At 35.7% G+C, this 25,206-nt stretch overlaps 1 protein-coding gene across 1 annotated transcript in view; it reads right to left on the reverse strand.

Annotated features, from left to right (window-relative positions):
* Window positions 1-5,938: 5,938 nt before the first annotated feature.
* The window catches only part of LRRC2 (leucine rich repeat containing 2), a 65,100-nt gene continuing 45,832 nt past the window's right edge, over window positions 5,939-25,206 (reverse strand). Inside the window, exons 5-8 of the mRNA XM_054288453.1 lie at window positions 11,742-11,887; window positions 9,484-9,639; window positions 7,513-7,649; window positions 5,939-5,988 (exon numbers count right to left, since the gene is read on the reverse strand). Of these exons, the coding sequence (XP_054144428.1) occupies window positions 5,939-5,988; window positions 7,513-7,649; window positions 9,484-9,639; window positions 11,742-11,887 (489 nt within the window). The remainder of the gene's footprint in view (window positions 5,989-7,512; window positions 7,650-9,483; window positions 9,640-11,741; window positions 11,888-25,206) is intronic.

The following is a 25,206-nucleotide window of genomic DNA, read 5'->3' on the forward strand; positions in this document are numbered from 1 at the left end:
ATTTTTAAAAAGGAGAGAAAAGAAGACACAGCGGACTACAGACTGGGGGTCACACTTCTCTGACTGGGGAGTCTCACTTCTGTGACTGGGAAGATCATGTGGCACATCCTCCAAGAAAATATTTTAAGGCGCATAAAAGACAAGAAAGTGATCTGAGGCAGCCAGCACAGGGACTGCAGGTAGCACAGAGGGGTTGGATGAGCTGGGCTGACCCTGCACACTCCACACCCGCTCCCTCCAGCTAAAGACGATAACCCTTCTGCTTTTGGCCCCATCTGAACCAAGGCCCCACATTAATGTGGGTGGTATGGAATTAAACAGTCCAGAAACTACATCCCTTTTTTTCTATAACCACAGCACTAAAGGCAAATTTTGCCTGACCAAAATTGGTGGCCTTTTGTGATGAGCAACTGCAATGGTTAACAGGCAAAGACTGATCAATGTCGTCTATCTAGATTTCTGTATGACCTCTGACACTGTTCCACACAATATCCTTATCTCCAAAATGAAGACCAATTGTCCTTGAATTGGACATGGATTTGAAGGGTGGACTGCTTGGTAGGTAAGAATTTGCTGAACAGACACATCCAGGGAATTGAAGTCAGTGTCTGGGTGGAGCTGATGACTAGCAATATTCCTCTGGGCTCTGTGCTCTTCAATATCTGTGTCAATTGCACAGACAGTGAGGTCAAGTTCTCCCTCAGCAAGTTTGCAGATGAAACAAGGCTGAGTGGAATTGACACACCTGAAGAATGAGACACCATCCAGAAGGACCAGGACAATCCTGAGAAGTGTGCCCATGAGAACCTCATGAAATTCAACAGGGCCAAGTGCAAGGTGATGCACCTATATTGTACTTGCAGGGATGGCCGATGAAGGCAGGAATGATGCATCTGACTCCATGTTCTCTTCTAGAAGGCTAATTTATTACTTTATAATACTATATTATAATAAAAAATACTATATTATACTATACTAAAAAATACAGAAAAGATACTTACTGAATGCTAAAAAGATAATAATGAAAACTTGTGACTCTTTTCAAAGTCTCAACACATCTTGGACATAATTGGCCAATGAGTCAAAACAACTCACACCAGAATCCAATGAGGCAATCACCTTTGGGTAAACAATCTCCAAACACATTCCATACAGGAGAAGCAAATGAGATAAGAATTGCTTTCCTTTTTCTCTGAGGCCTCTGAGCTTCCCAGGAGAAAAATCCTGGGCAATGGAATTTTTTCAGAGAATGTGAATGCTGCACAGCTGGGTCAGGGTAATCCCAGATGTGAGCACAATGGAGAAGTTGTTGAGAGCAATCCTGATGAGGACTTGGGAGTTGTTGTGAATGAAATGCTGGACATGAGTAAATAGTGGGAACTCAGCCTAGAGAAAACATCTGTGCCTTGAGCTGCATCAAAACCAGAATGTCCAAGTTGGAGGAGGTGATTTTCTCCCTCTGCCCTGTCCTTGTGAGACGCTACATGGAATGTTGCATCCAGCTCTGGGATTTTCAGCACAACAAAGATGTGGACCTGTTGGGAGAGCCATAAACAGAAGCTGAGGGTCGTCTTCTATGACGACAGGCTGACTTTGGCGAGATCTTATAGCAAATTTACACAACCTTAACGGAACTTAAAAAAAGAAGGAAAGCTATTTTTTATGCAATCTGATGGTTTTAGGTCAAATGGGGACCCATTTAAAAATTTATATTAGAATTAAATTAAACATTAGAAGAAATTCTTTACTCAGAGTGTGATCAGTCACTGGAACAGAGAAATTGTGGATGCCCATCCCTGAAAGTGTTCAGTGCCAGGTTGGGTAGAGCTTTAAGTAACCAGGTCAAGTGGAAATTGTCCCTACCCATGGCAGGGAGAAGTAAAACTAGGTGACCTACAAGGTCTTTTCCAATCCAAGCCATTCTATGGTTCTATTAAATCTTCCACATACCAGGACCTAGAGCCTACCACATCAAGAAAAGGCCATTCCATTTTTCATTTTGCTTGGTGATTCCTTTGCAGAAAGTAAACACAGTGAATCAGCTCTGATGTTTCATAAATGCTCAAGAGGGGGAAAAAAAAAAAGAATGTACTGTACAGTATTAACTAAGCCAATATCTGATGCAAGACTATGTTATTCCTAGACATTTGTTTATTAAATATGAGGTTATTTGCTATCCTTATAAGTTTGTCTTCCTGGCTATCCTTAGAAACAAGGCCACAATACAGAATAAGGAAAAGGAGCAAAGTTAAATGTGATTTTCTGGTTTACTTTTGCACATTGAACCCATGAGTATTCTAGAAGACACATTTCAATTACTTCCAGTCTCACTGCTTTGAAATAGCAGCTCCTTGTAAAGTAGAATAAACTGTTGACTTTTAGGAGGTGTAGTTTGGCAGCTGTAGAAAATGCAGTGTGAAAGAAAAAGCACATTATTTTCCTTAAGGTATCTAAGTATCTGACATCAGAAGCTTGTAAATAACATAAATTGCCATTGTACACAAAATTGCTGTCATTCATAAAATTATTCACTTTCAAAAATTGAAAAAGTATTAAACATGCCAATAACAGAATTCTCTTTGGTAATATTGTTTCCTTAGGAAAGATAATAGTTTAAATTATAATTGCTAGTAAAACAGGTAGAAAAATGATTCAATTAGATCTAATTCAAAATTAGGTATCTTTGATATGCATATTTTTTTACTACAGTGGAGGACTCTGATAAAGTTATCTTTAATATCATGCGATAAATATGCAAAGGACTTAGAAGTATGGCTCAAATGTAATTATATTGAAATTAGATATTTCAGTAACAGCTGGCAGCTGGCATTACCCACTGCATGTCTTAGGTGTAATGGTAATCATACGCCATCTTCCCCTTCAAACAAAGGTATTTTAAAAATTCTGTTAACAATGGTGACAAAAAAATTCTTATCTATGGATAATATTTGAGGAAGTAATGTTCTACAAGAGCTAGGAATAAAAGCTTTCAGCGTTGTGGGGGACTCGGGGATACTTGCCCATATGCCGGTTTCTAATGAATGTAGAATAGACCATGAGCTAGTTATGTTCTTGTAGCCCAGAAAACCAGCCCTATCCTGCAACAAAAGGAGCAAGGCAAGCTGGTCGAGGGAGGTGAATCTCTATTCTGCTCTCCTGTGACTCCACCTGAAGTACTGCATCATTCTCAGCACAAGATATAGCCCTGTTAGAGTAGATCCAGAGGAGGGCTACAAAAATCACTGAAACATCTCTTCTTTGAGGAAAGAGCTGAAGTGCCTCTCCTTTGAGGAAAGGCTAAGAGAGTGTAGGTTTTTCAGCCTGGAGAAAAGAAATCTTATTGCAGCTATTCAATATAAATAGACTTATGAAAACATTGGAGAAAGACATTTTTTAAAGGGTTTTAAGTGACAGGACAAAGGATAAGTTTCAGTAAGAAACTGAAATGGGGTAGATTTACTTTTAGATGGGATCTAAGGAAGAAATTATTTATGACAAGATTGGTGAGTCACTGGATGTTTTCGGTGCTCCGTCATGGGAAATATTCACAGTCAGCTTGGACAGGGCTTTGAAAAACCTGATCTGATGAAAGATGTCCCTGCCTATGAGAAAGTGATTGGGATAGATGATCCTTGAATGTCCCTTCCAATTGAAATCAATATGTGATTCCATCATAATTGGATTGAAAGGTGTCTGAAGTCAAGTTGGAGAATACTATTTGGAAACCCTGTATTTGCATTTTCCATTACTTAATTGCTACAGATTTTTTTTTAGGAACGTGCTAACCTGAACTTAAAGATTGCTGGCGATTGAGAATTTGTGTTTTTTAAGTAATCCCATGGTTACTTTTATGGAAAAACAGACCTTTTGTTTCTAACTCAGATATGTGTATTCAAGTTTTAGTCTTTGGCCTTATGTTTGCCTGCTTCATTAAAAAATCCTGCTTCTAGACAGTGATCTTGCATTTGTAAATATTGACAAGCAAATGGACTTGTGAACAATGCTATTCAATGAACTTTAAAATGCGTGGATTTTATTTAAGCTAATTTTTTGTTTCTGTCTCCAAATTATTTTTAGCACTCTTGTCTGTGAGCAGCAAAAAATTTTTGAGTAAGATTAGCAGCAATGCTAAGGACTAATATGACTTCTCTATTAATGTACTTTCTGTTATTTATCCAATACTGCTGGTGGTAGAATTTACACAGGCACTTTCGTTTTAACTGTGTTTGCATCCCTAGTGTTTTGTAGTTGCATCTCCATTCTATAAACACAGATTTGTGATTTCCATTCCTATAATTTTCAGTGGATCATATTAGACTATAAGCGAATTCTAGAAATAGCATTTCAACCAACATCAGAATAGATGTCTTACAGAAGTTTATTACATCAATATCAATAGTTAATAAAGTAAATTTATAATTTCAATAAAAGAAAGTTTGGTAAGATATTTTCACATAGCCTAATTTCTCTGAGATCGTTTTGGCACTATTTTTTTCTATTTCAATATCTTCATAATAATAATTAAAAAAAAAGTATTCTATTATTCTGCTTCAGATCAATGCCAATTTTTCTAACTTTTTTAAACTTACCTCTGGATCAGAACTTGCTTAAAATCTGCATTACTACCTAGACACCATTTTGAGTGGGTTACATTTTGATAGTAATATAACTGCAGAAGACTGTAAGTGGAAATAACACACCCACTATTTAATTTTTTTTTCTTTTAAAAGATTGAATGCTACAATGTTGAAATGAAAACATCTGAAGTTCTTTTTCTAAATGGAAGCCTGAGGAACATATCCTTCATTGCTTTGTGTTTTAAATATAGCTACTTAAGTGACATTCTACTGCACAAAACTGAAAACAGATCACCCATAACAAAAAATGAAGATGCAAATATTGTCCTACCTAACGGCACTCATAAATTTAGGACCATTTAAAATCTATAATTTGAGTCTAATTTGAGTCTCAATTCTCAAAGTCACAAGTTTTTTAGATTAAAAATTTTGCTTTATTAAACAAAATACATTTAAAACTAGGTTTCTGCAACTCTACTCTATATACACTTAAATAATTGTATATAAACAGATAATTAAATAGCAAGCAAAATAATGTTTTACCAGAAAACTCATTCTTACACTACTTGGAAAATTCCAACAAATGTCCACAAAATCCTGTGATCTGAAACCATTAATATAAGACCTGCAACATCATTTTGCTGATAGTATTAGCTGACACTGCTTAGTGCCTTAAAGTCTTACTTATACACTACTATGCTATAAGACTGCTTACCACAGAAATTTCACATTGGTACTTGAATTTGCAAAAACAGGTTAGAACTTAAGTATACTTGAATAAAAAGAGAAGTGCTACAGTTTCTATATGTAAAGCTGTTGAAACTTATCTAAACTGAAAATTCCAAGAACAATTTTCTTGCAGAACAGAATATAAATGCAAACCAAGGGTGTGTTCTCATTTGAATATTTAAATACTTAAATGTGTATTTGGTCTTAAGAAAACAATAGATCACATTCATTTTCTAAATCAGTGTATCCCCTTTTATAAAAACAAATCTCTTCCTAAGATCACGTTTTGTGTTTCACTGTTTCAGCTACAACATACAATGTCTTCATTCTTCAGCTATGCCTGTGTATACTTAATTACAGTGAATATTTACTTTCAGCAGGTCTACATGCAAATTAGTGGCTGTTGTGGGGAAGTTGAAAACAAACATGTTGACTTAAAATGTGAAACAGCATCTTATGAAGGTTCTACAGCTCCTTATTTTATCTGTAGTTACTTGAAAAGTCTACAGAAACAAGTAAATAATTCAATATGATTTTGATGTCATTCTGGCCATGTATATTTTCATGTGTTTACTATTCAGGTGGATAAAAGTTATTCAGATATTCAGTAGAGATCTAGGGATTTTTTATCTTCAGAGCTGGAGACTGAGCATTACTTTTGTAGTGTAGGAAGGAGTAGACTCTGCAAAAAGAGAAAAAAGAAATAAATCTCAGACTTCAGCTATGTAATCCAGCACAAATAAATGAAGTCCTTAGCCAGAAACAGCTGGGTTTGGTCTTCTTTCAAAGGTACTCTAAGAATTATCTCTGTGCTGGTTCATATTTTATAGAAGATATTCCTTCTACAGTCTGTTTTTCAAAAGCAGCAATTGGAATTATCTATAGCACAAAAGTTCCGAAGTGGGAAATACAGAAGTTATTAATGATCCAAACTCCTCATAAAAAAGCAGGGAAGTAAGTTCTGTCTAGGAAGGAAGAAAAAGGTATCCCTGAGCTGCTTTGCCCCAGAAGAGCATAAACTTGGCCTGTGCTCAATAGGGTCAAGGCAGGTTTCAGGCAGCCTGTCATACCTCCACGTTTCCTAAGACTGTAGATACAACTCCATCACTACATATTTTATGGCTGCCTCTAAAGTCAAATTATGACCAAAGTTTTTCCTCCATTGTGTTCTTCCCTCCATTTTAACCACTGTTGTTACCATTATCAGAGTCCAGCACTTTTATAGCAGGCTTCAATTTAGAAATAGACAGAATGAATATTCATATGATCAACTTCTAGAAGTTAAGGAACAGAAGTCCGGCATGACAACATGAAAAGTATTATGAAGTCACACTCTTTCTTTATATTTCTCTTTTAACAGGTTTTGCAGGACCACTATATAGACTACTTAAATTAAATGCAAGGAATGAAAATCTACTGTAAGATCCATTCCACAAAAAGTCCTTTCTACACACAAACTATTAAGGAATTAAAATGAGCCTATGGCGTATTCTGTATCACAGGAAACTTTCCCCTTTTTCCCTTACAAATCTTATTAAAGAATGCTCAAGAAAACAAGGATTTCTCAATGATGGTAAATAAAAAACAGAACAGCAACATGAAGAAATATGTAAAGTTGCAGATGCAACTTTACATTTCAGATGTAATAAAGATAAAAGCAGGTATTTTACTATAATTGTACAGTGGTTAAATAGATAGTATCTTGAAGCAGATAATATTGTCAAATAATATTCTACTAATACAATGAGGCTTTCATATATATACTATCCTTTTTGAGGAGAAGTAGCAGTTCTTAAGAAATTCAAAATCACTAATACTAATCCCAAGAGAAGTAAATCTAGAGAATGACAATATTCTTTGTGGACACCATCAATCAGTTGAGGTTAAGGCATATACTGACGCAATTAATTTTGTATGCATTTGTTCAATATCAAAGGTGTTAATTAGGGTCCAAACTTTTAGCAAAGCAGATTTGGCACTTCACTATTAGTCTTATTTAATACCATAAAAGACAACTAGAGTTTAAGGGTGTATTGCTTGACCTCTTAAAAATGAATTGTCACAATATATGTCTGCATTTATATTCACATTATTAATACCATAAAAGACAAATAGAGTTTAAGGTTGCATTGCTTGTCCTCTTAAAAATGAACTGTCACAATATATGTCTGCATTTGCAGAAAGCTTACTGCATATTTACACATACCCCTTTCCCTTAGGTCTTCAATGTAGGCCTTCATAAACTCTTTCTCAACTTGCTCACGTTCACGTTCATTTTCTATAATTTCTTCAGTGTCTTCACATACAATCGTTTCAACCGGACTGTCCTTGAGACTTACAAATCTAGACAGAGATTAACATGCAAATGTATGTATCGGCAGCTGAACATCACTGGCCATCATGAATGACAGTTTGGAAATTGCTACCAGAGCCAGAAGCAGAAATGTAAAAAACATTACCTCAACTTTGCACTATGGCATAGTTAGGATACATCTACTATAGAAATACAGATTTCAAATTGAACTTTCTGTATAATCCACTTTCCATATAAAAACGATCAGGTTCATCTTTTTGCCATCTATCTACATAAATCATTCTTTGTAATAACAGGTATAGTTCTTTATTACAGAGGTTCTGACTGACTACACTGTAATTTCCCCATCTGTTAATGAGCAATATGAACTTAATCCTAACAATATTTCCTAGCAACCTGGAATTTTCCCAGAATCTTTTAGCTGCAATATGTGCCTCCATTTTTTGGTTATTGCATTGCTCGTCTTTTACAACACATGACTGGACATGCATTACTTTGTAACTGAAAATAATGTAAAGGTACATTTTGCATGTGAAAAACTAAGTGGTTACATAAACAACTTATATCATGTGCAAATAAGTGCATATCATTCTGAAAATCTCTGATTTTTACTCCAAGAAGGAAAAAAAATTCAAAGTCATTGCTTTCAAAAGAACACACGTTCCAACAAATCGTATGGCTTTCTAAAATTCTAATGAATCGCTGCAAATTTCTGATCAGCTGACTTGTTTGACCCAGGTACTCACCAAACACCTCTCTCTACCCCTCTCTTCAACTAGGCAGAATAGCAAATAAAGGGACAATAGCAAATAAAAAAATTGTAGATAAGCTTAATGAGAAAAATAAAACCTCTGCATAGAAGAAAAGGAAAGCAAAGCAAAAACATTCCTCTCTATTTTCCAATAGGTAATGTCTAGCCACTTCCTGGGAAGCAGAGACTCAGTATATCTAGCTGGTTTCTTTGGAAGACAAAAAATTCAATAACACATGATCCACCACCGCTCTCCTTTCTTTTAGCTTTATATGCTGAGCATGACGCCATATGGTATGAAACATCCCACTGGCCAATTGGAGTCAACTGTTCTGGCTGGTGTCCCCGGCTGTCCTGGCTGTGTCCCCTCGCAGTCTCCAGCTCACCCTCAGCCTGCAGTGCTTCCTTAGAGGACAGTTGGAGAGACAGCCTTGTGATGTGCCACTGCTGTTCAGTGTTCAAACACTGATGTGTTTGTTATCAGCACCTTTCTAGCTACCAGTGCAAGGACTAGCTCTAAGAGAGGAAAGGTAATTCCACCCACAGCTAACTCCTCTCTGAGCCAGATCCAGTATTCAATCTGAAACAGTTCCATAATCAAAAACATGAACATTGTCGGCAGAAATGCAATGTCTCCTGTAACTGCAGACTACAATTTAGGTCTTTTAGTCCTATCCTGCATGCACCTATAAGATGGTATTTTACAGCAAGGAACTACTAAACCCATGTGACCTTACCCAACATTTTCCTAGCCATATCTCCCTCTCCCAGCAAGATGCTTTTGTCATCACGGAGCTTGTCAGCAGCTAGATTCCAGGCTACTGGTCCCACTCTGAAGCACGGTTTTGCAACTCCAGAGTTAGAACTGTTATGACCCAGTCTACCCAGGAATAGCACTTTAGACACAGAGATGCACAATAGGGGTAACTGGTAGATGAAAGTCATGAAACTGCAGGTCCTCTGTAATTTTCAATCTTTTCAGTGCCTCCTTTACCACTCTGATATAAATTGGGTCAGAATTTGTAGAAACATTCTGCTGAAAGCATTTCTTCTGGGTGTATCTTACCTTATAGTCTTAAGAATATTTCCTTTTCTTTCTTGCTTTTACTTACTTTAAACCTGTGGTTGACTCACAGATGGCTGTGGGTATCTCAACCAGGTCATCCCCACTGACAACTAGCAAACTGAGTTTTGGCATATTGACAAGAGCTCGTGGAAGATAAGTCAACTTGTTTTTCTGTAGGAGAAGTGTCTGCAATTCATCCAACCTGTAAAGATGTCAAAGACAGAGATGATGTAAAATATTTCTTTCAAACAGGAACATCCAGCCAAGATAGTAATACTGACTTGATCTTGTGTATAATAGGAGCAATTGCATGCGGCATTGTTGTCTTTAAAAGTCACTCAAACATTACTTTCACAAAATTTCATCAACTTTAATGGAAATCTTCAGAACTGGGTCAGCACTATAGTGTTAATAGCATACCTCTGACAAGTAATCAGAAGCATGCTCAGGATAAAAGGTTACAAAATTTACTGTGCTTTCATATAGAAAATGTGGACAGAACATGATATAAAGCTTCACCATGTGCATCCTGCAACTAATGAAAAATACAGGCCAGCAGGTCACACTTTTGCCCATATGCTGGTTTCTATGAATTAGGTATGTCTGTGGTAGGCAGTACATCTCCATGTATTGTTTTTCAGTAGTAATTAATACTGTGGGGAGCAGGAGAAAGACCAGCTCCTCGTCAAAAGATTCTTGCAAGTTGTCCCAATGAAATCAATTTAATGACAGTGTTTTGTGGAGGAACTTTTCTTCTATTTCCCCTGGCTTTTCCCAATGCAATAGAAATTTGTGTCTGTGCCTTTATTCTTTATATTAGGTAGAAGACAAAGAGCATAGCAAATTGATGAAAAAACTTTGTCTTATTTGACTGGAAGGATCCATTCTTAAAACACTGTTAGTAAGCTGTGCTTATCAGGCCCGTGTGGTTTGTTTGAATTCAGGTAAAAATATTAAGTAAGGCTTCAGTTTACTGTCAACTCATCTTTATTAATCATAGATTGTTGTAATGGTATTACTGACAATGATAATTCACAGAGGTTCTTTGACACCACAAGCATTAAAATCATGAGAGTATTAGTTTACTGATGCAGGGTTTGTCCTGACGTTTTTTAGTCTTCTGAATACACATGAGCCCAAAGTCAAACAAAGAAAATCTCATTTTTTATTGTCTGATTATGATATTCTAGCATCAAATCTGACATCTCAGTACAAAATGGAGAAGATAAAATGTAGAAAGAGAATAATTTGAAGCTAAGGGAATATAGGTTACAGGGAGAAAAAAGGTCTATAAGTTGAGAGGGTATCCTTCCTTAAAAGAAAAATATCCTCTTAGGAACTCTTTGAAGTTAGTTAAATCTCTGGTCAGGTCCCTTGGGAAAAAACAGCAAGCTTATGTTGTTTGTTGAGAATTACTAACATAAGTTAAGACCAGTGCTGCTGTCAGAATAATCTGTGATTACACCATGTCCCAGAAAAGTCTTTTTGCCCAGCAAAAAAGGCCTTGCAAAAGTTAGGAGTGAATGGGTTTTCTGTGAAGTCTATTCTGCCTCAGGAATTTCTTTTCCCAGATAAATAAATAATCTTGAATATTTTTTTAATAAACTTGGTAATATGTCTGGTTTTTTTCACTTAAGGCTAGGTAAAGTTTCATAAACCAAGTTGCTGCAGCACTCTAGAGTGAGTAGTTAAGCTCAGGGATAAGAAAAGTGGCTTCTCAGCTAGCAAGTCCCAGTAAAGGGATCAGAATGATTCTTTAAAAACTCGTTCAAAGTGGTTATCTAAACTGGGAGATTGAGTATATGTGTATACATTTGTATTTCCTTCAGAGTAGAAGGGGAGGATTGTCAATGTGGTTTTTGAATTTTACCAATATTTTTCTTCTTTACTAACAAAAGTTTATCAGGCTCTTTGAGTAACTTAAATGCTTTAGTTCACTTTCTCCTCCCCATCTACCCTCCTGAGAGTTACTGCTGCCAATTCCATATGGTGAATTCCCTGTGCTGGAACTGGAGCAGAGTATATCTGGTGAACTTCCCAAAAAAACCAATGTCTAGATAAAATGACAAATTATTATCAAAGCAGCAAAAAATATGTTTTGTTAATTGACTGTCACCAACAAGGTAGTAAAATTAGCTTTTGTTCTCAGTCCCAGTCCATCAATAACAGAAATATTTTTATGCAAACGTACTTGATGTGCATTCCAAATGTGACTTTCTACCAACAGCGTCTCTTGGAAGCTTTTTACTTTCTAAATTCACTTTAGAGTTCCTATACCTGTCATTGAATTAAAATATAAACTACCTGTCTATGTCTTCCGGCAGATCTTTCAGGCTGTTGCTGCTAATATCCAACCACTGCAAATTAGACATCCGGAGCACACAAATTGGAATAGAATGGAACTTGTTTGCCGACACATCCACATACGTGAGCTGTTTCAGGTTACTTAGCTAGAAAGAAGTGGTGCTTTATTTTAGTTACTTTTTGCAAATACAAGAAGACATTTCATTCATCAAGCATTTTTATTCCTCTAAAAGCACTTAGAAAGATAAGAATTCATTTTTTTTACTCAGACATTTTCCAGCCTTGTCTCTTAGTCATCATTTTATAAAAAAAGCAATTCAGAAATCCCTACCTTCCCAAATTGTTCATCAACTTTCCAACAGCATCAGAGGATTGGATGAAATTTTTATTCTTTAAAACCCTACAGGTTTAAATGACAGGTCTGGAACCAGAAAATTAGTTGGTTCTGAGGTAATAAAAGACAATTTTTATAACTAATAAGTTACCATTCTCAAAATCAAAGATTTGATAACTCCTATCAAAATTACAAAGATTGCCTTCACTATAACTCTACTGTGCACTGAGAGTGTATTACTAGCACATGATTAGAAAATGAAACTATCAATTTAAGCCAACAGATAATTAGGTCCAGATATTTTTCAAATATCTTTAAAAACTCATCTTCCATACTGCAAACTAAATATATAATAAAGTACGCTAGATATTTTATTGAAATAATTTTCAAAAGAATTCTATTTTTATGTAACAAACACTAAATGCAATGAAGATTAAGTACAAATATAAAATATACCTGTTAAAGAAATTAATATGTTGAATAGAGTTCTCTGTGTAGTGAATCAATTATGCACTCTACCCGTTTTCATAAAACCATGCAGCTAGCTAAAGTGAATGTCAAAGGAGTGTAAATGTTAACAAAAAAAGTATTATAGAATAGAAATTGTATTTCTGAGATTCTAATCATCAGTCACCCCCACAACCAAACTCTACAGATCATGATACAGAAAAAAAAAGCGGCAAAAAATTTCCTTGGCCTTTACCTGAAGGTACCTTAGAATATAGGAAAAAAAACCTCTAACCAAACACATTTATAACTTCCAAGGTGAGCAGAACACGTGTAAAAGATAAAATATGAACAAATGATAAAGTACTAAAGTAAATTATGAATCCTTGACAATTATTTTTAATTCTTTATTAAGAATTAAGACCTGGAGGTTTTTTTATATAATCTATCCCAGCTCCTTGTTATTGCAATCCTGGTAGACTTTTATCTTAATTTAACCTTTGGTATTTAAAATCTTCAATTCACAACATAGTGCTGTGACATACCTAGTTTCTTTAGGGGCTTTTTGATGGAGGCTTTTTGTGGGGTTTTTTGGTGGGTGATTTTTTGTCCTGTTTTTTGGGTGTTTTTTTTTGTTGGTTTGGGTTTTCTTGGGGTTTTTTTGGTAGTGTTGGGGTTTTTTGTGGTTGTTGGGGTTTTTTTGTGGGATGTAGGTTTCTTGTTTGGTTTGGGATTTTTTGGGTGCTATTTGCTTGCTGTTTCTTTTTTTCCAGTTACAACCTCATAAGCTCATAAGGTTTACTGAAGCTATCCTATTACACACGACTACACAATGAAGTTTATCTTTCAAAAACAAAATAGAGGTTCAGAATTCCTGAAGTAAAAGGCATAATTTCAAAATCTCCCCCCCACTCACCACTGTCCTGGTGAGTCATTACCATGGATCTGTCTCACCACAGATTCAGAGCAGGCAGACGCATTTTATTGTTACACTTTTTACTTTCCAACCATTTTGTCATTTTGGGGACTGACTAAGAGCAATGAACATTCCATCGTACCCTGTAAATTTTCCAGATACTGAATCTATTTTCCAGAAAAACAGAAAGCACAGCAACTCTTCTAGAATGTAGCAATAGGACAGTATGGAAAACGACTGACACCATCTTTATACTGAAATAACTTTGTGGTTTTAAATCATTACCACAATTGCAAATCCTGAGCAAATATTTTAAGTTTTTCTCAACTCAGAATAACTTACTAAAACTGCTGATACATGTATTTCAACAAACTCTCCTCCCAAAAATTTTGCAAGTACAGAACTAAAATAATATCCCACAAGCTTAAATACCACCCATAAATATTCTCAAACCACCCCCAAAGAAGAAAAGCCGCAACCTCTAAATACAGAGTAGCAGATACATGTGAAAATATACTTTCTTTACTGTTCACTCAAGTTCCTAAACACTTTACTTTTACATGTAGGCACCCATCACACTGAAATAACTTGGTAACATTAAGATTAGATGGTAAATTTATATTTCTTCAACTAGTCTTCCCTGAAATTGCTTTATTGAATTAAATATTAAAAGCTATCTTAATATAGCAGTATTACTTTTTTTAAGATATATAGTTGTTTCTTTCATTTTTCAAATAGTATAGATTGGTATATAGATTGGTTTAATACTTTAATACTTGGTTAGATTAAAATATACACTTTCAGCAGTTTGTATTCCCATAAAAATGTACAAACAAAACACAAGGCCATCTACTCAATCAATACAAATTTTGGCTCAGCATGCCACAGAACACTTGGAGCCAAGTTGTATTGTGTATGCTGCAAGCCCTCAGTACTTGTACTTTTAGGGTTATATTTAACAAAGCTGTCCATTTTCTAGAGTATGTTGAAACCTAATGGAGTTTTTAATTTAATATCTTCATTATATGTTACCAACAAATGCATTTGATAGATGATGCATTGGAAATTATGGTAGCTGTGTACTATATTTTCTGAAGAAAACACTCTGTATTTTATTTCTTCTTAAAGGACTGATGGATTTTTGCACCTTTTGCAACATTTCATTTTCAAACAAGCATGGGTCCTATATAATTTTTAAGTTATCATTAATTTTTGTTTAACATTAATTTTTACTATTTTCCTTTATGATGCAACTTTGAATCAATCACTATATAGACTTTATGCAAGTTCCATTTTTAAAAAACAGCCATATTTAATAGTCTAGCTACCTTGACAGACTTATTGTGGTACTTATGTTTAATCATTCTTGTTACTTTTCTTTGACAAACTGCAGCATTTATATTCATAATTTTGTTCATAGAATTATTTCAGATAACATTGTAGAGGTCCACCTCCTCTTTTTCTCTCTGGCAGTTAAACCTCCAGTTGAAAGAAGAGGACATGTCCTGAACTGAACTATTATTTGATTAATGGGTGTGATTTTATTTTTCTTCTGCTTTTTTGCTGTATAAGGGATTTGCACATAAGGTTGCATGCTTATTTACCATGAATTGCCTACTACTTAGCATCAACACATTAAAAGGTGCAACATTGTGTTGAAACACCATAATTTCCAGTGAAATGTAAATAGCAGAAACTGCAACCCATCAAAGTCAATACATGATAAGATATGCAAAGGAATGTCTATCCATGGATTACAAATTACACTTTTGCCCAGAAATTTCAGAAGAGACATCAGAGAAAATTTGTACCACTTCAGTAATATAGGCTATCACATATATTGTTTCACATAGATTGACATTCATTATTAACCTGCTGAACACAGTAGGACATATATGAAAAAGAAACACCCTAGGAGAAAACTGCATAGTCATCCACTTAGATATGGTGACTTCAAACCAAGTGCCTATCTTTTCTTTCATTGAGCTGTAAGCGTAAACTCTTCTCTAATCTCACTGACATTCATGGATAAAAGCAGCAATTACAGAAACTTAGTACAAGAATCTTTAGAGGCAGAATATATCTTTCACAAAGATATAGTTGTATATTTATAGCCCAGTTCACCATCAGACTGCTAAACTGGACTCTTAAACTTCATAAGGCAAAGGCATTCAACAGTCAGTCCAATGGCTTAGAAATAGAGTACTAATTTCATGTGTCTTGTGACAAAACCCTCTGAAGCCAAAAAATACATGAAATCAAACAGCACTTCATTTGGTTGTATCTTGTGCAACGCCTTAAAGATCACAGTTGTCTGTCTCAAGCACTGTTAAGGGGAAGGACTTTGCCAGGAGATGAGATAAGCACAGAAGGGAGTGACAGGATGGCACTAACTCCAGGCCTGGTGGAGGTGACATCAGTGACAGGATGGCACTAGCTCCACACCTGGCAGAGGAGAGATCAATGACAGGATGGCACTGACTCCAGACCTGGTGGAGGAGAGATCGGTGACAGGATGGCACTGACTCCAGGCCTGGTGGAGGAGAGATCGGTGACAGGATGGCACTGACTCCAGACCTGGTGGAGGTGACATCAGTGACAGGATGGCGCTGACTCCAGGCCTGGTGGAGGTGAGATTGGGTACTACATCCTGGACAATGCATCCAGAAAAAATTCACACTGCGGTAAACTCTGCAAAGAGGCAACTGCTCATATGCTTATCACCAGGCAGAAAAAGCTCACCCCAAGCTATGGTATGGATAGCATCCATAATCACTGAAGCCCCTCTAAAAAGACCTCTGTGGATACCTGGAATTTGGATGGTAAATTAAGCCACCACTACAGGAGCTTGAGATAAGATTAAGATGGTGCTATTGTCTGAGTGTTATCTCTTGGGGTAGGTTAACAAAGCTTTGGGTGAAGAATCTATCACTGATAATGACAACAAAGAAAGCAGAATTTATGGGCTCCAGGAAAGCCAGCTCAGCAACTGTGCTGAAATTATGTTCATCTGGATAAAAGGTAATTCCTGCAGGGGAAGATCATGAGCACCGACTCACAACCCGCTGACCCAAGAAACCCAGCTCAAAAGAAGAGAAAAACTAAGGACATAGACTTTACAATCATTACAAGTGAGATAATCACACGACTATTAGAATAAGAGAACAGTGTAGCCAATAAGCATTAATTGCTTTGCTTGCTAAATTGTATAAGTAGTGTATAAGAGTTTTGAAAGACATTAAGAACCCCACTACCAAGAATCCCAGGGTGGTTAAGGACCAGTGGGATGCTGCTGGATTCGTGGGTGGCAAATATCTTCTACTTTATATCTCTCTTTCCCCTCTGCCTTTTCCACTTCTTTCTTTCTGCCTCACACTGATTGTTAAATAAAATCTGTGCTGTTAACTTCAGCATATGATGTTTGTTTGCACCTTAAATAGGGCAGAGGCATTTCTCACTGATTGGATCTTGGTAAGCTATACCCAAGAAATGTAAGTGAAAGACAGCCTTCACTGTGATGTCATCGTTCTGATTTTGCAGTGCTAAAATCGTAAATATTTTGTAGAGTTAATCCACCAACAAACACTGTTATCCTTATACCAAACAATTTTCTTGGAAGCTTAACATTGTCCCCTTTCATTGTTCATCATCCAAAAAGCTAAAATTTAGTGTCTAATAATGTAAATATAGCTATGATAATCTTGGTATTAGAAGTTCATAGAAAGGGACTTTGCTTGTTATTAAAGCAGTTTTTTTGTATGTATAAATCTTTCATTAGCTCTACAAAAAAACTGAGGAAACCAGTTTTATTCAATATTTACAAAATACGTGCAACACATAAAATGTTCACAGAAGTATCAGGTATTGATCATTCACAGGTGATTGAAGAATTACATAGTAATGAGGACAGGACTATCATCATCCAGTTAAAATCCCTAAGAATGTGAATTATGTATTTAAGTCTAAATATAGGAGTTATTCTAAGCCAACAGAAGAGTCACATGCATGAAATTAAGTACACAATTAAGGATTTCCTGGGCTAAAGCCAAATATGTCTTTTGTCCCAAAAATTAAAATCACATTGATTACTCATGTTAAATTTTCATAGCTTTGATGCTGCAGCTACACACTCTGCATATATTATTTGCTATCATAAGCTTTGCCATCATAAAGTCATGTCATATCCAAATTTCCAAAACTTGTAAATTAAGGATGCACTTCATAAGGGAAAGCTAGGCTCTACCAAAGGTCAATTAAAGATTTTTCATTGACTTAAACTGGTCCAGTCACTTGCCTTGAGGGTGTACTCTTCACATGTTTCAATTAAAAACCATTAGAAGAGGAAGAACAGCAATGTCAGTAGCATATGGACATTAACTAACCTATCCAGCATGTTTGGAGACAGAGTGCCTTTGAACCTATCAAAAGGCTCTTTAAAGATATATTCTGTTCCTTCACCAAGAAATTATCAATATTGTTTACTCTTACAACAGAATAGAGACAAAGCCAAACACATTTTTTCATTTCTGCTTCAAGGTGCATAGCAATACTATTCAGAAGAAATACTCTTCAGACAGTACCATCTTAATTATGATTTAAGCATGTACTATGATTCTGGTTTGCCATGACAACACAATGCATCTTGTGAAGTTACTCTTCTGGTTCAAAAAACTGAGTATGCCCATTTGAGCGAATTCAAACTCATTCTAAAACCCAGAATAAATCACTATTTTCCAAAATGGGATGTAGGAAAAACATCCAAAAGATATGGAAATTTTATTCTGCAGCAACTTAAAATATATATTATAAACAAAGATGACAGCTCAAACAAAGAATCATAATACATCGGCTATTTCATTTTACATTGATAAAATAGTAACCATTCACTTCAAAAGAAAATATTCTCAAGGATGTTTGAAGAGGTAATATCAGCACAAGAGAACCAAGTAATGATGCAATATTGACAGATGCAAAATAAAGAAATTGTGGGAGAAAATAATAGAAATAAAAGGATGTGGTTCTGTAGTTCCAATTTTTTACAATCACCCCATTTGGATGATTGATGATGAAATTATTTCACCATATATATACTGGGGCTGGGCAACGACAACAATCTGTGTTCTACACCAGATCAAGCAGAGATAGCCTGATAAGCTTGGAAAAAAGACTTTCATGAAATGTCAGCCAGAAATCAGCTTACTAATAAATTAAGTGGAAGACATAATGTTATAGCCAAAAAGATACTTTTACCTCAGCAGGAGAGGTCAGAAGATTTGCAATTTGTGAGCCATCATTATGAAACCAGGAATAAGCACCTCTGTGGTTTTTTGCCTTGCAAACAGAAATGGTGGAAAATCTTTTTTGTCATGGCACAGAGTAACTTCACCAAAGGGCACAAGATTCTTGCTATTTTTGGCACTGAGAAGTACAGCAGTTGTGAACAATTGCCTACCAGCAGGAGAACCCTGCAACTTGGATCTGGATTTGTCTTCTTGAAGCAGGAGTTTCATAAAGAATATCCCCATATTTGTGAAATTCACAATGTAGATAAGACTACTTTGCACACTGTGACATATCCCGTCTCGAATTAGACCACGTCTAGTGCAGCATATTGTTGCAAAATATCCACTATAAAAGTTATTTTTCTTGCAACTTCACAAACTACATGTGTATGACACTGATAGTATACAAACCTACAACTGAGGACACTGTCAACAATTCAACAAAATAGGCCACTGCTTTGTGGCTTGACAGGATTACAGAAAAGTTTCCCTTCCTTCTCTTCCTTCCTTTCTTATAGCACTACTGGACTCACATGGGTTTTTAATTTACTTTCCTTCAGGTAGTGACAAAGCTAACAGGAAAAATTTTGACTATATCTCTTCCCAAAGGATTCTATTCTCCCTATTTTATAACAGTTTTTCTAGGAAGTTTTATGTTGTGCTTTGACATAAACATGCAAAACCAAATTGAAAATAAAGCTAATACTAGTAAAATAATCAGACAGGCAAGTGGTCTTTTCCTGACTTGTATAAGAAAGCTAAGGAATGGCACATATGTTGCGTGTACAGTGAGCAAGATTTTGTACAAATAGATATTTGGCTACTTTCTAAGAACTTGTTGGTGCAATTAAGAGCATGAGGCTGTAAATTCTTATAGCTCTTGGTGCTTCATTGCTATTTTGCACTACTCCATCCAGTCTGTGACTGAGTAACCTTAGGGCATCCATTGAATTATGTTGTTCTTATTAGGTGTCTGATAAATATAAAAATGAATACCTTAGAAAGCTTGCAGTGAAGCTGGACTTTCAAGATGCATTTTATAGGTAGAATTACCCTAATGTGAAATTTACGGAGATGTGACACAGGTTCTGGAGAGCAGTACTCTAGCAATACTACTCAGCCATGTAATCTTTGGTAAGGATGGTTACATAGCAATCACCTGCTTTTCACTGGAAAGCCTGGAAATTATGTCTTTCTTGGGTTTTTTGTTGGTTGTTTGATTGGTTGATTGGGTTTTTTCTATTATACACTAATGGTGTATAAGAAAAAATTGCACCTGCCTGCATAGAATATATCTGGCCAGGTCTTCAGTGTAGCCAAGATGCTCTTGTATTTCTGGAAGCTGCTAAGTCTAAATTATATCAAGACCTCTTCCATTGGCTCAGCGTACCTCAGGTAGATATAGGCATGAATGCAGCTGAAAGCTTGTTTCATAAGCCCCTTGGATTGCTAAATATTGTCCTGTGTCTCTTAAAAAACAAGAAAAAAATGGCTAACAAAATCAGTCATCTGGCCTGTCCCAGCACAGCTGTTCAGAAGACAAATTGTGTAGAATCAGGTTTCATGGTACTGAAACAGTATAAGCTCAGATACATTTTATACTTTTATTTCTATGCCCTATATCAATATAAGTAGCTTACAAACAGATGTTTTACTACTCAATTCCCTCTAGATTGCATCCAAGCTACTTATCTTTGTTTAGCTACGTATTGCTGCTAGAGGCATATACAGCCCCCATAATTTTTTAATAACAAAACAAAAAACTTTGACATATTTGTGTATATCATCTGCCATATCAGATAATATTTTCTGTGGCCATGACATTTTACAAATACCTATATAATGCTTTGAGCATATAAAAACATGAATATAACAAAAGAAAGTATGACTGCTGAGCAAATACATAGGAGTAAAATTTTTTATTAACAGCATGTATCTGAAGCTGTCAAGATTTTCACAACTGCAAATAAAACCTAATACTGAGTGCAAGCTAATGCAAGAACATTTCTTAAACTGACTGAAACCTGGGAAAAGATGGAAAAATGAAAAAAGTAATTTTATGGAACTCTTGAACTCACTATGCATTAGTGGTGAAAAGAGCAAATAAATAATTTGATATATATGTAATGTGACATACAATAATTAATCCCAAATTACTTCGCACTGATTAAAACAACACTACACACAAAACACCATAATTCCTAATTTTTCCTCTAAGTAAATTATGGGATTTGGAGATGAACAACAGATAATAACAGAATGAAAATACTTTGTTATTTTCTTTAATTTTTTGGTTTGCAGTAGTTCTGAAAGACCTAAATCAAGATTAGGAAAAGCTGTAAAGGTTAGAACAATTGAGCGAGAAATTGGTAATTCATGACATATTTTTCTTTGACAATGTTCCTCACAAGAGCAACATAACCAAAGATCATTGCACCTCTCAATAAAATGAAACCTTTACACAATTAGATTCTAGAATTTACAACAACATGTTTTTAAATTACTTTGCAGAGTTCTGAGGAAAATGACATTTACACAAATAATGAAAATCTCTATTTCTATGTCACAGTTCAAAGAAGCACAGTTCAAATTGTTTCAACCTCAGAATATAGCACAAACACCTCACCAGTATTCTGGTAAAATAATACTGTTTATTGAGAATTCAAATGTCATAACATCTAAGAGTTTAATTTTTTGTAAAACAGATCTGCAATTTAGGGTTTATTACTCTACTAATATCATTATTACCAGAGCACAAAAAACTGGAAATAAATCTCTGTGATGCAAAGCTCTAAAAAACACACAGTAAGAATTCTCTGTTGTGGTGATTCAGTACAATTAATAGTCACTACAAGCAAATGGAAATAATGGAACAAAAACACAGTGGCAGAAAGTCACTTACCAAGGTGAAAAATTACATCATAGAAAGCAGAACACAGGTTTCCTCATTTCTAGTCTTGAGATGCTGAGGACCACTCCAGGTATGTAATATAACAAGTATATCAAGACTTTAATGATGGCAATGAAATTAATTGAGATTTAAGATTACCTATAATTTTAGAACTTTCTCATTTCTTCCCGTTTTTTGAAAAATGTTGCTCAACATTCTACAGTTCTGAAGCAGCACATTAGGTCCTCCAATCTCAATATCTTTTTTTGTTGCCTCTAACCACTATTTCAAAGAGCATTTTATATCTGAGAATAAGAAATATTTCAGCAATATTAAAGACAGTTTGAAGTAGCCTGGCCTCTCCTTAAACCAACTCTCTTCAATGAAAGGAGTCTATTCAAAGAAAAACCATAAAGGCAGAAAAGAACAGCAAGTCATTAAATGGTGATGCCTACATGTGATCCAGAGACTTGAAGCCCCCCTGCTATTACGGTCACACCCTTCAGACATAATTTTCGACTGACCACATCTGTATTTCAAGATGAAATTAAATCATAGCCTCAAGACTACATGGCAGCCCGCATATGACATAGCTGAAGCTAGGAGTCAGCAGCAGCTAACCCTCAGCAGCCATCTGTGGTGCATACAGACCCAGTGATGTAGCCATATAATCAGGCATCGTGTAACCAGACACAGTCACGGCAAGACACATTCTTCACACAAACTCTACACACAGGCAGGCACTGGTCACTTTTACCCCACATCCACACTGCACGAGTAAACTGGCACTTGGAATCTCAAATTTTGAGTCACAGAATTTGGCAAACCAAGACTATCAGTATCACCTTGGATTAATCCAGAAAGAAACACTTTGATGTGGCTGCAGTAATAACAGGTGATAGGGAATCCAGTAGAACACATATCAATTGAAAATGGATAGGAAAAACATAGGTTGATTTTGCAAAGTAAAAGATAAGAGAAGTCTGGAAATCTTATTCTTACGAAACTGTGTTTTAACTTTTCCATGACCTCTATAACATTTGATTTCATTATTCATAAAATTACACATCTCCTTCTAAACTCCATCAGTAGTAAATGGCTCTGTGACAAGTAAAAATAATTAATTAGATGAATAGTCTAAACAGCTAGTGAAGAAATGTCTCCTTTTTTTGTATTTGTTCCAAGCTTTCCAGTCATTCATTTCTTAATCTGAGTTCATCCTGCTTTGTAATACAGTTAAGAATGACAGAAGTCCAGGCTTGTGAGTTGCATCTCAGGATGCCAAAAGCAGGAATCACTGGGACATATCCTTCTTTGAATTCCCACACAAATTCAACATCTCTTCCACTTTATATTGAGTATAATTCTATGCTCTTTTATCCAGGACTAGTAAGGCAGACATCTTACTCGAGTTTTATATGAGATAAAAAAATCCTGGGATGATGTCTACTTTCAAGTGATCAGGCTATCTCTGTCTTCATATCTTGATCACTGATCAATGATGATGAATAAAAATGACAGTCAGCCTTACTAGGAGCTTTTTACCGCTATGAAGAGTCAATCAATCATATAACTACCTGTAATTAGTTAACAACTGATAGAAATATATTCAGTACTAAATTAAATACATTAATTTCAATTATACTCTCCAACTTTATTTTTCTTAAGGAATAAATAATACCACTTATCATCTGTACTTTATGGAAAAAAGCATGCTTTTCTCTCCCTCCAGCTATAACTGTTTTGATTCACATCAATTCAGGTATGTTGGCACCAGAAACATTTTTCTGCAAGACAAAACATGCAAGTCTGGTAGTACTATGTATTTGTTCTGCTCTCTGCTTCTATTCAGTAGCTGTATAAAATCTGCCTCAGATTATCTCACAGACGAATGGAGGATATATTATTAGAATTTTGAAAGCCTATTTTGCTTTCAAAGAGATTTGGAGCTGTTTTGAGAGAAAGCAGGGCTGGAACAGTACCAAATATTCTTTCCTACCACTGAATTCTTTTACAGTTATATTCATGCTTTTTGTAATAATATAGCCACGTTTTAATGCTCACATTATGCCCCTTTGGTCATTGTTAAGTCTTCCCTTATGCTGTAAAACTACTTGTCTGTCATTCCCTATTACAAAAACGTTTTAGACTGTGAAAGGTGATACTACTTTTACTGAACTAATGTGAAAGGTAAAGGAAAGGTCACTGGCACCACAGCATGGAGGTAAGCACAGGTCATCTCTCCAGTGAAGTGGACTGTTATTATTAGCTGCTGACTTATTCTGATAGTGAAGTGGTTTTAAAATGCTGCCGTATAAATTAGAAGGCTTTGGAAGCACAGTGTCAAGAGTGGGATCAACTGGCACATTTTCCCATGCTTAACTTCATAATCCTATTTCCTAACATAGATCTGTGTCCTTCTTTAGCCCCTCAACTATTAAAACATTTATGAGAACTCCTGCAGCAGTAAGGCCTCTGAGAATCTCTTCTGACACCTAACACCTTTGCACCTGCTTTTTTTGGGTTTCACACCCCTCCTGTTAATGTTTGATATTGCATCTTATACCAGTTCCATAACACAGCTGTTGTTTTGCATGGATTGACACTTTGACCACCTGCACTGGAAAACAACTCATCATGAGCTTTAAGCAAATTCAAAGAGAATATAAGCCCTGAGCAGAGCAGGACAAGGTAAAATGGAGATGCAACTGAGCCAAGCAATTGGAAAACCCCTTCTGATACTGAAAAATGTATGTACAGAAATGATGGCCCAATTACAGTCCATTGGACTCTTCTTAGTGATTTAAAATGAAAAATTTACCAGAAGTTGGCTTCCTGGTTCCAGGTTAATCCCACAATTATAGTACTTCTGTCTGCTTTGTGGTCCTGAAAAACCTTCACAAATAAAATTCCATTTTTAGCAAAACTTACAAACATTTTTAATAAATATGATATGTGGCTCCTTTGCAACCTATAAAAAATCTTACAGACATAAAGATTCAACAGATTCTTTATAGTCCCATTTAATAAGACAGGAAGGACCTGTGGGTGAATTCTTCCAGTGCCTTACTGGATGCTGAAACCACCGGGAAGCTAATGTCTGGTACATTTGATTACATTTTTTATTTATAATTGTCACATGCATTAAAAAAAAAATAGCAATGAAACAAGACAGGTTTGGAAGCATATGGATTTGAAGAATAATGTACTGGTAAAGCAACCTAACATTTTACATTTCTATAGAGATGGCTGGTCTCCCACCTACCAGGTAATGACTTTGAGATGTGTCAGTCACTGATCACAAAAACAAGAAGTAATATGAAAATGCCCAGTGGGCACTTATTTTGAAGTTTCCACACATGCATAGAGCTTGTGCCCCTGTTTTTCCTACTAAATGTATGGCTTGATGAAGAGGACTGGACAGACAACTAAAAGAGGACAAAAGAGACTGAAAATTTTCCAATTATTGAATCACAGTTTTAAAATATCAATTGGAATTGTATTAATGTGTAAAAAGTTATTTATGTCTGTTCTGGATACCGTTGTGTTTGAAAATCATAGGTGACTAATGTTAGTGCCTAATAAATCCCTGATCA

This window comes from Melozone crissalis, unplaced genomic scaffold (genome assembly GCF_028551555.1).
Source record: "Melozone crissalis strain CALT ecotype California unplaced genomic scaffold, PUWL_Pcris_2 ptg000005l_1, whole genome shotgun sequence".
Classification (NCBI taxonomy): domain Eukaryota; kingdom Metazoa; phylum Chordata; class Aves; order Passeriformes; family Passerellidae; genus Melozone; species Melozone crissalis.